The sequence below is a fragment of the Glycine soja genome, chromosome 12 (genome assembly GCF_004193775.1).
Source record: "Glycine soja cultivar W05 chromosome 12, ASM419377v2, whole genome shotgun sequence".
Taxonomy (NCBI): domain Eukaryota; kingdom Viridiplantae; phylum Streptophyta; class Magnoliopsida; order Fabales; family Fabaceae; genus Glycine; species Glycine soja.
Genome location: NC_041013.1, coordinates 43118492 through 43133327, shown reverse-complemented (window position 1 = coordinate 43133327; position 14836 = coordinate 43118492). Strand labels below are relative to the sequence as shown.

Genomic DNA, 14836 nt, shown 5'->3' with positions numbered 1-14836 from the left:
TTTTTTTATAATGGGTATTTGATTATCCATGACGCTGCCAACATGTTTGCATTGCCGTTTGAATTGCAATAGCACACAACCTTATGCATATCTACCGCAAAAGTAACGAAAAACATGTTTTTTGAAAACAGAGGTTGAAGTTGCTAAAGCATCAATCCAAACAAGCATAAGATCTTGTTTAGTAACTCTTCTTGAAGAAATACCTTGGCGTCAAAGACCAATTGAGTAATTGTAATAAGATAAAACTATTTGCATTTCTGATTTACACAAAAATCTTTTGAACATGCTAACAATTTCAGCACTATGTTATAAACACTATGTTTGATTTTTTTTTCCTACTTCAATCATTTTTATTTATAAGACCTAAGTTTAAATGATATTTTTCTTTTTATATGATTCAATCTAAAATATTCTTTGCATTTATTTTTTAAAATTAAAATACTCCTAACTAAAAGAGAGGATATATTGACGATTAATTGAAAAAGAGAAAAGAATATTTATAAGAATGATAGTTTTAAAAAAAATTATAAATTTAAAATAAATTATTGTTATCAATTAACTTAATTATTTTTCTTAATTTTAATAAAATAGATAATTAAGTCTTATAAATAATAACAAAAAAGTATCACCTTATTAAAGAAAATATAATTTTACGTAATATTCATATTAATTAGATATATTTAAAGGGATGACTAATTAGTGTCTTTATTATATTGATTAAAAAATTAAAAAGAAAAAATATATTATCTATATCATATAAAAATACAAAAAAATATAATTTTACACTTTCTAATAATTTTTTAAAATTTCTTAATTAATATTTAAGAGACTTATTAACATTTTCTTATATTTAATCACTTAAGAAAAGTTTAGAAAACAACAAAGATAATAATAATAATAATAGCGTGTGGGGAGAAGCACTGTGAAAACTGAGACCTGAGAGGTAGGTGGGGAAAGCCGAAAAAGGCAAGCTTTGTTACAGACAGGCACTGTAGTACACAGTAAGTACAGCATTGGTTATTATTAGTATTTACATTTACACTTACAAAGTGTAATAGTAATACTGCACTTCTCAGTTCACATCACACGGATGGACACATGAATTCTGTAAAAGTGGCATAAGCCTTTGATATTCCCAAGACCATAACTTTGTCCCTCATTTTTCCTTCTTCTCCTTCTTCTTCTAGCTATGATCTGGCCACGTTCCTGCACGCACACTATTTTACTGCCTGCTACCTATTAGAATACATCTTTTTATGATTTTTACATCTCAAATTGGATCACATATGCATATTATATGTGTCTCTGTATGTATTCGTCTTGGTGTTGTCCTTGATTCCAACCATTTCCCATGAGACCACCTGTGAAAAACATTACATATGATTATCTAGAATTAGAATAAAGTCCACTATTGTAGAATACACATTACATGAATCTTATAGAAATACAAAATATTGACGGATGGATTAAGAAATTTCATGAACTATATGTGAAATTAGATTGCATGCTAAGCACTTGGCATTCAGTAGTTTTAGATTCAAGAAAACCAAAAAAGAAAAATAGAATAATATTTTTTTATACACACTCAAATTCAAAATTATTGATTAAACTAAAACAATCACGTATTAATTCATCAATACACTTGCATGGTGGTATTTTATATTAGTACTTATATTTACTATTATTTTTATCTCTTTTACTTATTTATCTCTTGGGTAGCAAAATGTTTTCCTAAATAATTTTTTTTGCTAAATGCTAATTAGTGTTGTTGTTAAGGAACTTAAAGTAAAAAAAAAAACATTGGGGGTAAAAATTGCACTGCTCATTATCTTTTTGTTGTGTTTCTCTTATGATTTACATAATAAATATTTTTTTTTATTTTTTTTCTTAATTATAAGATTTTTTTAAAAAACTTATTTGTTCCTTTTTATAAGATTTTTTTTTTAATTTTTAAATGTATTAATTATTTTTTTCATATATATTCTTATTTAATTATTATTTCTTCAAAACATTAATGAAAAACAATTAAGTGAATAGAAAAAAAGAATAATTTTAAAATGATAATACAAATAATTGACAAATTTAATGTAATAATTTAAATTAATTACTTTTCTTAAAAATCATGAACTAGTTAAAATAATTTTATAATGGGTAACAAATAACTATTTAATCAATGTTATAATGACATGAGTTAACAAGAACCATATTTTTTTTAAGTTTCCTAAATAATATTTAATACTTCTAATGTGTCCTTCATCACATTTCTAGTTTGCAAGCATTGATTGCGAATTAAGAATACAAGTAACAAGCTAATCAATTTATTCGAGAGATTTCCTCACATTCAATGAAGCTAAGAATGCTGCTGATTTTGACAAATTATAGTACCGTTAGGTCGCCTCTCTTTTCCCCCTCCTCTTAAATAGCCGTTGGGTAGGTTTTGTTCTACAAGTTGTTTTAGTTGTTGTGGTTGCTAGTTGTTGGTTAAGATTTTCGTACCATTATTTGGTAGTGTACTAGTGTTTTGACATAGGATTTTATTAAGGCAAAAACTATATAATTTTAGAAATTTCAACTAGCATTATGTAAAATAATAGTAGTATTGATTTTACTGACTGAAATGTCTAATAGTATTCAATTAAATATGATTATATACGCCCAAAATCACCTTTATCGGTGTTTTTCAAGAATATAACACCTTATCCTTTTTTTTCCTATCAAGTTTCTTTTCCACTCACACCACCTTTCTTTTTCTATTCTTTTCCCACTGCTTTCTGCCTTTACCAAAGTTGTTGATCTGCCAAAAGTCTCGTGCACGCAGATGATTTTTTTCCCTTTTCTGCTGAACACGGACACGAACCTTGAGGCTTAGAGTACTTCACTATTAACAAGTATCATCCAAGATTCAGCCCCCAACCCATACTGCATTATCAAGTGCTCCCAAATTCTTCTCATAAAAAAGAAAAATATTATTTATTGTCATCTAAGGAAAAACCATTGGTAAACCAATGAGGAAGGATTTGTGATGTGTTTGATGTTGAGAATAAGTCTACATCAGATGTTTAACTAAATTTTATGGTATAAGAAAGACATTTGAAAGATCCATTTAAAAATCGATTTATAAGGAGGTGACTTATCCAATTATATAAATACTTATTAAATTTGTTAAATAATCTTATGTGAGACTATTCTCAACATTTGAAATGGATTCCTAAAATAAATAATTAATATTTCATAATTAATTAAAAAAAGTAAAGTAACAAATAATATTTTTACTTTTTTATGATAAAATTAATTTTATACATTATTCAAACACACTAATTTTAATATTATTAATTCTTTGTTATAAATTGAATATATATTAAAAAAAGTCTTTAAACATTAAAAATTAATTCTCACCTTGATAAAGATAAAGAGAAAAGATAAAAATATCAATATAATAGATAATGAAATGTGATAAAATAAAGAGATAAAAATAAATTAAGATGGTTGAAGAGACTATTGATATTTAAAAAAGTTGAAATATAAGGACTCTATATATTTTATATATTTCTCATATTGTTTCAAAACTTAAAATGTATAAATAAATGTACAATAATAATTGGTAACAAGAAAAAAATGAAGAATTATTATTTTGTGTAAAAATTTAGACGAATTGAATCTTACAGTAAGATGAATACATAACTCAAGATTATCTGAATATTTATAAAAATACTTATAAATTATCAATAAACAAAGTTCTTATAATCTTTATTAAAAAATAATTTTTTTAAAATTTTCCTTTTTGTCTTAACCATCCGTCCATTACAAAAAAATGACATGAATAATCCAAAATTCGACTAGAAAAATAATTAAAATTAAAAATTATATTTTTACCAAAAATCAAACTTAAATATTATATAAATAACTCAATTTTAATTTTAATACATTAATGAGTATCCTAAACTAATTATTTCCAAAGATACCATATATAATATGTGTGGGAAATAAAAAAATAAAGAAAAAACCACGAGTTGGCAACAAGAGCCTACCCTACACAGTCCAGCCACAGTGGCTTACAGCATTTCGTCATCTTCCATTAAACACTTTCTTCTCAGTTCTCATTATCTCTGTCTCTAACTCACACATAGTAGCCACCTTGCAATCTGTAGCAGAGGATAATAAGTCACCCCACCTCACAACCAAGCAAAGCTAGCTAGTACTACTTTTAGCTAAAGCTCTTTCATTTATTGACTGTGCTTACTTAGAACAACTACCATCCCAAAAAATCCCTCTTGTGCTTACTTAGAACAACTACCATGACTTGGCAACTCTCATTCTAAAACCAAAAGTAAAAAAATAAATGGAATCAGATAGAGAGAGACCCCATCGCAGCACAAGTAGCAGTAGCAGCACAAGCGAGTTGTTTGTTTGCTTCACTTCCCGTTTGTCCTCTTCATCCATGAAACTCTCATCCAAGTCCATTCTCAGCCCAAGCCGCAGCAGAGACCCTCCTCAGATTTCCCTCTCTTCCTCCCTCAGCAGGAGACTCAGGAGCAATGGCAGCATCAAGGGTGGTGGTGGTGGTGGCCAAGCATCTCCAATGTTCCCAACCGGTGGTGGTGGCAAGAGAAGAGGAGGCTGTGGCTTTGAGAATCCTGAACCTTCTTCTCCCAAAGTCACTTGCATTGGCCAGGTGAGGGTGAAGACCAAGAAGCAAGGGAAGAAGATGAGGGCAAGGTCCAAGAGGAGGGGTGAAGCTAGCTTCAGGAAGGGTGAACAACATCAACAGCAACAAGTTGGTGCTAATGCTAATGCAAGTGCAACAAATCTGAATCTGAATCTGAATCCAGATCTCACTAGACAAAGCAGCCAAGGGTTTCAGCATCACCAGAACTGTTTGAAGCATAGGAATAATCAGAGATGGGTGCATCTTCCCTTGACTATATGTGAGGCTTTGAGGGAGTTTAATTGTTTTTTTCCTTGTAGGTCTTCTTGCATGTCAAGTGAGAAGGAAAAAGAGAAAGGTGGTGGTGGTGGAGTGGAAGGAGGAGGACATGGGATGATGAGAGAGGGTTCATGTGGGAATACTAATAATGCTGTTGGGAGGTGGCTGGTGGCTTTGCAAGATGGGGATGGGAAGGGGAGGGGTATTGAGCTTGTGATGGAGGAGGAGATGGAGGTCAGTGGGAGAGAGAGGAGTAATAGTCAGAGGAGGCATGTGTTTGAGGACATTGATGTTGATTTGGTGGTGGGAGAGGAGGAACAGAAGAAGCATGAGGAGGTAGTGGGTGGAGAGGAGGAAGAGAAAGCTAGAGTTAGCATATGTATTCCTCCCAAGAATGCTCTTTTGTTGATGAGATGCAGATCTGATCCGGTTAAGATGGCTGCTTTGGCTAACCGGTTTTGGGAATCTCCTGTTCACAAAGACAGATGTCAAGAAGAACAAGATGAAGAAGAACAAAACATCAAAACAAAAGAAGATGAACAACTAGAGGAAGTACAGGAAGAACAAGTTGAAAGAGAAGCCATAGAAGATAGCATTTGTGAGAGAGAAACAGAAACTGCTGTTGTGGCCACTGAAGATGAAGAACAAGAAGGGAAAGAAAGCTATGAAATTGAAAGCAGAGAAATCCTGGAAAGCAAAGAATTTGGTGAAGTAAAAGAGGAAGAAGAAAAGGGTGATGAAGAAGAAGCAGCAAATGGAGGAAATGCCGTTGGAAAAGGTGAAACTTTAACACACCCAGAAGCTCATTCAGATCTAGAGAACCTTAGAACCGAAGAAAAAGAGGTTGATCTCCAAGAGGGTAAAGAAGAAGAGAGAGAAAACAACGAAAGCTCGGAACTTTCTTCCACCTCAGAAACCGTCGCAGCTTCAGATCAAGAAAACGACGGAGCAGAACCAGAAACAGACACGAATTCGGATCCGGAGGAGGAAGAAGAGAAAGAGAGCGAACCGAAGGAACAACCTCAGCAACCAGACACGAATTCGGATCCGGAGTCAAAGGAGCGAGAAAACGGGTCAAAGTGCCAAGAGAGAGAAAGAGAAGGGTTGCCGGAGTGCTTGCTGCTGATGATGTGCGAGCCGAAGCTGTCGATGGAGGTGTCTAAAGAAACGTGGGTGTGCAGCACCGACTTTATACGGTGGCTGCCGGAGAGACCCGCCGCCGGCGGCGGCAGCAAGAGGGTCGCCGGAGAAACGTTTACAAAGTCCAAGCCGAAGCCGAAGCCACCTCAGCCGATGATGCAGCTGCCAAGGTCATCGTGCTCGTTACCGGCGGCGGGAGGCAGTGCCGGAGTGTCGATGGCGGCGATGATCGAGCAGAAGCTGGTGGGGTCCAAATCGGGTAACGGGTACGAGCCGTTTGTGCTCACGCGCTGCAAGTCGGAGCCGATGCGGTCCTCGGCTAAGCTCGCGCCGGAGGCTTGTTTCTGGAACAACAGGAAGCTCGAGCCGCACCCCCCGGCGGCTCAGCTTGGAGTCGGTGCGCCGGCTGGTGTTGGGTTCTGATTTTGATTGTCTTTCCTTTTCCCCAAAATCTTAAATTTTCCTTCTTTTTTTTTAATTGACAGAATAATCAATTGTTGTTGTTATTATGTGTAGATTATTGCTAAACTTTGGGCAGCTCTTGGTAAGTTAGGATTATTCAGTATACTATTTTGCTGTTTTTAGAATGTAATCCTTTGTATAAATAGTTTTAGTGATGCTATTTGTTTTTGGGTCCATTACTACTCGTTAGTGAATTTATAATAAGAGTTTAATTTCTGCATTGTTAGCTAATTTGGTACTATGATTTTAAGATAGTTGTAAATTGTTTTTGCACTGTTAGTGAATGTAGTGGTGTTTACCCTTGTAATGGTTGGTATATTTCTTAGTTGGAATCTATTATGGAGAAGATAATGGGGTTGAATTCGTAGTGGTTGAAAGCTTGAAGTATATGCGTGATTTGAAGGGTACGTAAATAAAAGTGAGTGGGGGGCATTTTGTTAAGGTTGTTGTGTCTGGTTGTCTGATGCCATAATTAGGTTGGAATTCTTGTGGACTTTGGTCAATGGTCGTTCATCGTTTTAAATAGCTGCTCTGATTAATTAATTTTGTGTTGTTGTCATTGTCAAGTCTTCATGAGCCGTTTAGAAGCTGGAGTAGACCATGTGTAATGGCCAATGAGGAATTGAAATGTAGATTGAAAGTTGAAACTTAGGAAAACAGTCAAAAACACTAGTTGGACTACTTGTTGATAGTAGTTACTAGTTGTTGTATTTAATGGTTAAAAGGCAATGTGAACCAAATTGGAAAATAGTGAAGATTATGAATCATGTGGAAATTTTCCCTAACCCATCAGGGTAGCCTAGTGGTGGGATTTTCTTTTGTTATTGTTCTCTATTGTGATAAATAATTTTGTTCGAGTGGAATAAGATATTATGTGCTGTAAAGTTTTTCTTTTAAGTAAAATTTTGGCGCAGATAACCTGCGTAAATCATTAAGACATAATAATCTAACCGGTTGGAAAAAACAGTGAATTGTGATGGATTTATCTTACGGTATATTATTATTTTATGCGTACTTCTTTAATCAATTACTCCTACTATGTATATATGCTAGTAAAGACAAACATTATTAAATACTAGTATCGAGTCTTTTTGATCTTTTAGCAAAGCAAGCATTTGGTTTGTTAAAGTGTGTTTACGTGTTTGATTTGTCCGCGCTCATAATCTTGAATGATTTTGAGATAAATATTTGTGATACAGCTTGAGCTTGAAGGCAACTACACTGAGGATAAGCTGTAAAGTTGGCGTTTTGTCTTTCCCATTGCATTGATTTCCCATTCCTTAGTTTTGCAGAATTTCAAAGCGTTTCCTCAGTCAATTATAGGACTTTGAAGCATAATCAATTCCCAAGACAGCAAAAACTATTGTATGATTATCTTACAAGCTTTTCCCCTCTTTCTTTGCAATAGGTAAGGGGACAAAGCCAAGGACAAGAAGGAAACAAATCATGTTCATTCATTTAATTAATCCTTGGATTCAGTCTTTGAGGCAGCTTCTTCTTGGCCTCACTATGTTTGAAGTTTGAGAGCTGATATTCAATTTACTTGAAATAGCTTTTCTTTCAAGATGCATTCTTTGATTTTCGATAAGCTCGTAGTATTTTTTTGTTAACCGATTAAAGACAAATCCCTCAAAATATTGAGATTCACTTAAAAAATTAACCTTTCCTAACAAATGTTATTTTGTATCTGCAGACCTAAAATTTGAACTCTTAATCACATGTTTAATAAACATGATAAATCTACTAACTATTACACATCATGTTGGTTTCAAAGAGTACTACTTTTCAACTTTGTTTCCACACACATATATACTTGCACGTGCCAACTTCAGTAAAATATTGAACCCCACAAGCACCAAACAAAAGTAAATTATCTAGCTACCTTTACTATTTATTTATTTTTATTCGTTAATATGAATTAGAAGTGTTGAGAAGCAAGTTTAGATCTTTAATTGTGAAGATGGAGTATGAGGTGTAAAACCACGGTTGAGACATTGACAACGAAATGTTTGCTTCTTGTTTAAGAAGTTTCATGATCTTAGTTGCTTTATTATATGGAAAAAAGGTTGGACTGATTAGGAATCTTGACTTGAAAAAGGACGAACAGAGAAAAACACCATGTAAGCTGGTATCATAAAGTGTTTTTGCTGCAAACTTTTTGAGCAGATTGGAAATGGTGTAGGGAATGGGAGATAGACATTCTGGCTCCTGTTGGCACATGGACAGCAGAACCAATAATGAATGGAGACCTCACCAAAGCCCCATCTGTAATATATGTTCGAAGAGAGCTAGTATTTTTTATTTGAGTCAAAGGTAGAAATATCATATATAATCAGTTATTTATTTCATAGAAAAATGGTTACATTAAAAGTTATTTAATGATAGCGCAATTATTTTAAAAAGATACATAACTTATATTTTTCTTTAGGAAAATCTCCATTCTTGTCTTGTATGCAAATATGTAAATGTATATACTAACAAATAAATTTTACCATGTGAAATTAAACTTAATTTTCTGAAATCGTGGATGAAAAAAATGCATTTAAAGAAAAGATTTCACTATACGTGATTATTAAGATATTTTGACAGAAATTCGTCATCAAAAAAGTTAGTAGATACACTATACTAATATTATGATAACTCCTCAAAAAATATACCCTAAGAGTATATTAAATGAGAATATAAAATTTGAGAAATAAACCCTGTCTCCCCTTCAAAAATAAATAAATCTTGTCTATTTTTTTTATAAATAAATCTTGTCTATTCAATATTACATGAATAGTTAAAATTTATTTTTCTTGAATATGATTTCGATCATTTATATAAGATTGAATAATTAATATAAGCTCTTTGTGTAGTCTAGATTCGTCCCTTTTGGAGGAAGAGATGGAAGTTTTTTCTGCCAAATTCCAATAGCGTCATTAATCTAAACAACACGATCACAAAAGAGATCATATAGAATTCTTCATTTTCTTCTTTCCACGTAGTTTGTGTGATATTTATGTTCACGTGGGTTGGGCTACTAACATGCAGTAGAGTTGTGTCTGAGAACATACCTAACCCTAATTATTACATGGACAATTTGGTACAATTTGTACGGATGGTTTTATTTGATATGAATAGTACTAATCACAGACACTTGCGCACTTCTATATAATTTTCTCTATTTGTTTACAGTAGATATTACCTCCTTTAAGGTGACCTACACCAAGCATTATTCATTTGACACTCCCCATTTGAACTTAAGTCATATGCATGATTCTGCACAATTATGAATGTCACAAACACACAGGCATCTCTAACTAAATGTACTCAAAGTTGATCTTCCAAGTTCACTACAAGCTGGCCTTAGTGGCCAGTTATTAGAGAATCAAGGTAGAGACAAGGGTGATTGGGTTCTTAGTCTAATTAAGATATTACCATACAGCTTAGGGGTCAAGACATGCCTTAAATCTGGACACAATGGTCTGTCGTGTGTATGCACTGCATGCTGAAAATCCTATATCGATTAATGATATGACCAAAATAAAGTATACAAGTAAAAGACAATTTTTACATTTTGAGTTAGCTTTTGGAATTGAACTAGACCCAAATCCAAATATCTAAGGAATAAGACTGTAAAATTGCATTGCAGGGGATGGTTTTAATTTTAAGCTTCCAGTTAGAAGGATTTGTGTAACTTGAATTGGTGGCAAAGGAGAATCAGCAAAATCACTACAATGCACAGTTCGCCATTATATTTCCCGGGCACACACTTATTGGCAAAAATACCAGTAGTGGCAAAGGATAGACCAGGGCCTAGGGGTATGCACCTTGTTCTTCATCTCAAATAAGTGATGCTAATAAAACACAAGTTTTTGGTGAAGGCCACAGAAATGTAAATGCAGCAAGTGGAATTTGTAAACTTAATTGATGTTTCATTGAATGGATTGAGTAACCGCAAATCCTCAGCTTCTTCCTATCAAAACAAAACTGACAAAATTTTGACAAACGGAAAGGGTAAAGGAGGGGACAGGAGTATATAGCTTCCATAAACCTTTCAAAATATTGAACATTAAGACTAGTAACTGCATTGAACTTGCCACCTACATTACTCCCAAAAGAAAAAGGATATATGTTAATTTTACATGTGGATAAAATTTGCTGACCTTGATTTGAACTTCATTATATTTACACCTAGTAACTATTGTGCATCATTTGAACTTTGTTCTTCCTTCCTGCTGCTCAATTCAGTCTTATCTGTGGAACTCTCATTGGATGAATTTGATAAATTTGGCTGATCAGTGCTTTTACTTTCAGTTTCCTTTTCAGTTGAATCTCCCATGATGGATTTGAGGGCAAGCTGGCCAGAATAAAGGAATAAACCAAGGGAATTCAGGCCAAAAACAAATGTTGCAAGGTAGGTCAAGCCATTCACTATTGTCCTGTGAAAATTTGTCAGAGTTGTCAGGCCAGGTGCTTTAAAAAAAGAACAGCAAGGCCCAGATAGAAAAAGAGATTGAAGCTACCTAATGGTGATGGTTATCTGGCGGACCTGAAAAGCATACAATTTTAAAGCATAAAAAACTGGAACATCTGTTCTATTGTCATTTTTCTCAACTAATTTAAATGCTTTTGTATCATTCTATCATTGTGACAAAATCAATTCTATGAATGACATATGACACTAGGAAAAGGGTTATGCTTATCGTGTACACAGAAATATTGCAATTGCTTTGTCAGAATAACAAAAAATTGGACTACTGTACTTAATAATACAATTCATAACCACAATTATAGGCTATAGCAGCTAAAATTGATCCTGTACTCTGCAATGCACAAGTTAGTCAAGAGATGTAGCCAACTTATGATGATAACAATAGGTGTACTTGTAAAAGATGATAATTTCACTTCCAACAAATCATATAATTGTAAAAAAAAATTCTTATGCTGGATACTCTCATACTCCAGAGCATTAAAGATTGAATTTTCTAGACGATCCAGGAATGGATTAAAATGAAAGTGTAGAATCTTAGTTTTATCTATTTTTCCCATTTAATATCCACTCTCAGTGCTTACTTGTGTAATTTATGAAAATAAAAACACAGCTGAATTAATAGTCTGTATTTCAGTATCAGGTAACTGTTGGATGGGAAACACGGAATTATCCAGTTCCAAGACTAACTAGATTCATACATATATAGCACAATCTCTAGTTTCAACCTGGGAATGGATTGCCTTACTAATCTCCAATGATTAAACTTCAGTACAATTGAATATTCTGATCATCACAGTTCAGTATTCAATATAGGTTCGTCAGTGATACAGAATAACCATGAACTTATACAGATCGACATTAAAAACATTAAATAGCCATGTAAGTGAAAGCAATGTTGAAAACTACCATCAAACTGTCAATATATGGGCAGCTATGACTTAAGGTATATTCAATAGGTTCATCAATTATACAGAATAACCATGAAGTAACACGAATCAACATTAAATATCCATGTAAGTATAAACAATGTTGCAAACTTCAATCAAACTGTGTCACTACACCAGGCAGCAATGACTTAACATGCACATATTTTTCAACCAAAATACTATAGTAAAACATTAGCAGTTTTACGATAATCATTTCAATCAAATATATCCTGGGAAGAAATTTGAAGTGTTCTTAATTGGTGAAAGAAACACAACCCCACATGTTTGAAGACTTCTGCTTGAAGGAAATGACACCAATCAAAGTACATCATATTCCTTGGACAGTTAGATTCATGTTACCAAAGCTACTCTTTGTTTCTTCAACTGAAATGTTTTCTTTTCTCTCTTTTTGCAACAAGTGTTTTGGAGTCTCAATTTTAAAATTGTAACTAAAGAAGAATGATAAGCCACCCAAGGAAAAATTGTTCAGAATAATTAAGCCTACTAACCAGAAAAAAAATATTAAGAGATGAAACACACTTCTATTATAATTTTACCATCATCACAGTTAAGAAGATTAAGTAACAAGATTCCAATTCCTAGCTATCCGACCTACTAATGATATCAAATCAAGATTCAAATCATGAATGGAAAAGCTCATTTTTTGAATCTTGAATCATAATTTGTATCCAATCACAAGATTTTAAGACAAGAAAAAAATAACTTCAAATATACAATATGAATGTCATATAGTGTTCAAATTCTGACCTTTTTATTTGGTTATATTAATAAAAGAAACGGCCTTTTATAATTCCAAATAACATGTTGTGCAACAAAAAAGAATAAATACAGATATAGAAGGACAGGAGATGAGACATACAGAGAAGTTATCTGAAATTGTCTGTCGGTTTAGAGCTGCCTCAATGGTAGTGGCAAACTTGTAGAGAATAAGAGCAATAACTCCAGCAGATATTCCCCCAAGCAATGCCTGAACAGGTGAAGCTGAATCCTCCTTAGCCTTCACTGAAGCCGACCCCATAGCTTTCAAGCTATCCAATGCTTCTTCCTTTATCGACTTCTCTCCTGAAGACCTGAATTGCTAAAACCACAAAACCCATTTCAATGAATACAGACTGCATCGTAACAGCACAAATCAGTAACATCACTGCAAAACTTAATGTGAACAGCACAACAACAAAATCAACTCAATACATCCAATTTCATTTTTTAAAACTAAAAATCCATTCTTTGAAATCATTTCTCACCAAAACATTTATAAAGAAGAGGGTAACTACACATGTTATCCTACAGACAAATTGAAAAATACCAAACGCAGCAAAACACGAATAGTGACAATTATACAAAATCAAATAACGGACCTTTTAAAAAAAATTCTAGTCTTAGAATTTCAAAAAACTAACTTATGGAGTGAGGGTTGCCTCCCACTTTTTTAGGTTATATCACTAGTCAATGTGAAATCTTCAATACCTCCTTGATGCTGAAGACTAAACATCTCAAGCGTGAAATTTGTAAGATAATATATATGTAGGTGGTCCTATAATGACCCGATAGCCCCAACAACATCCATTAGGATATATACTTTATACCATCTAAGAATTTAGGCCTTAAACTAATTCAACCCAAAAACTAACTCGTAAAGCGAGGATTACCTTCCCCTTATATACACTATTTTGTTCATATCACTAGTTAATTTAAGATCTCCAACATCTAGAATTTAATTGAAATGCACGGTTACACTGTCATCTAATGATATACAACCGTGTATGAGAAGTTATTCACTTTTATAACAACTACTTTACAAGTCAAATTGACATTTTTACAGTTTTTTATAAACGAAAATACATAGAAACTTAGCATGGCACATATTCCTAAGTCAAATTGAAACCCAAGTGACGATTATCATATAAAAAAATATCAATTTTCTTACCCAGAAACCAGGAATGAAAAAGAAAAAAAAGAAAAAAAAAACAAGAGAAGAGTGTGCTCACGGATTGTTTGACACGTTGAGCCCTGCGGCGGAGGGAGCGGAAGAGGAAGACGGAGACGGCGCCGGTGAGGAGAACACTGGAAGCGACTTGGATGGGCGAAGGGTCGTCGGAGGTGGCGAAAATGGAAGGAGTGGAAGAGAATGGAAGTTCAACAGGGCCCTCTGTGTCAATGTCTGCTGCTGCATCGGCGAGTTGCGCGGCCCATGGAGGAATGGCTGAAGCCGAAACAGAGTGGAGAATGGTGGGTTTGTGGTGAAGAGGAGGAAGAATGGAGAGAGGGGGTTTAACTTTGTGGTGTGCGAGTGTGAGTGGGAAGAGAAGGTGGTGGTGGCACTGAGAGTGCAACATCTGATATATAATATGGCAGAGATTTGATTTTGAGGAGTGTTGTTCCCAGCTTCGGGGATGATAATGGTGTTTCCTTGTGTTGTTGTTGTGTTTATGCCACCACTAAGATATCTTCTTCTGGAGTTTGTTTGGCTTTTGGCGTCAAAAGCGAATTGCCCCATATCCATTAATCACACATGCTACAAGATTTTTCTCTTTTTTTTTTCCCCTTCTTAAATATAAAAAAAAAAAACTTGAATATATAATGAAATTCAAATCTAGAATTTTATGCAAATTACTCAAATTATCGTAACACTGGTTGACACGCAAATTAATTGACATAAAATAATTTTAACTTAATTAAAGATATCAAAATTTTAGTCTTAAATGCGCAAGTAAGATAAAATAACACTAAATTTTGAGGAGGAGAATTTTGCATCTTAGTGGTCTTACCTTATTCGAATAGTAGTATTGCCTCCAATGAAAGATATCACATTTTGTACCAATTTTGTTTTCATGAGAACACTAAGTTATCTAAGTAAGATGATTATTTTATTATAAGTGTTCTTTA

The 14836-nt window shown here is 33.6% G+C and overlaps 2 protein-coding genes across 4 annotated transcripts; one reads left to right on the top strand and one right to left on the bottom strand.

The window, feature by feature from the left end:
• The first annotated feature begins 4024 nt into the window (after positions 1-4024).
• LOC114380016 lies at positions 4025-6757 on the top strand. The gene has a single exon (XM_028338898.1). It carries the CDS (start codon positions 4340-4342, stop codon positions 6485-6487), a length of 2148 nt encoding a protein of 715 aa, XP_028194699.1. The 5' UTR covers positions 4025-4339; the 3' UTR covers positions 6488-6757.
• Positions 6758-10236: 3479 nt separating this feature from the next.
• On the bottom strand, positions 10237-14432 carry LOC114377926. Of its 3 annotated transcripts, XM_028336402.1 has the most exons (5): positions 13939-14430; positions 12810-13028; positions 11035-11060; positions 10675-10950; positions 10237-10484 (listed from the first exon to the last, which is right to left on the bottom strand). In XM_028336402.1, exons 1-4 carry the CDS (start codon positions 14284-14286, stop codon positions 10710-10712), a joined length of 834 nt encoding a protein of 277 aa, XP_028192203.1. In that variant the 5' UTR covers positions 14287-14430; the 3' UTR covers positions 10237-10484; positions 10675-10709. The 3 variants fall into 3 exon arrangements, with proteins under 3 accessions (XP_028192203.1, XP_028192202.1, XP_028192205.1); XM_028336401.1 differs by lacking the exon at positions 10237-10484 and having other exon boundaries at positions 10527-10950; XM_028336404.1 differs by lacking the exons at positions 10237-10484; positions 11035-11060 and having other exon boundaries at positions 10704-10950; positions 13939-14432.
• Positions 14433-14836: the final 404 nt, after the last annotated feature.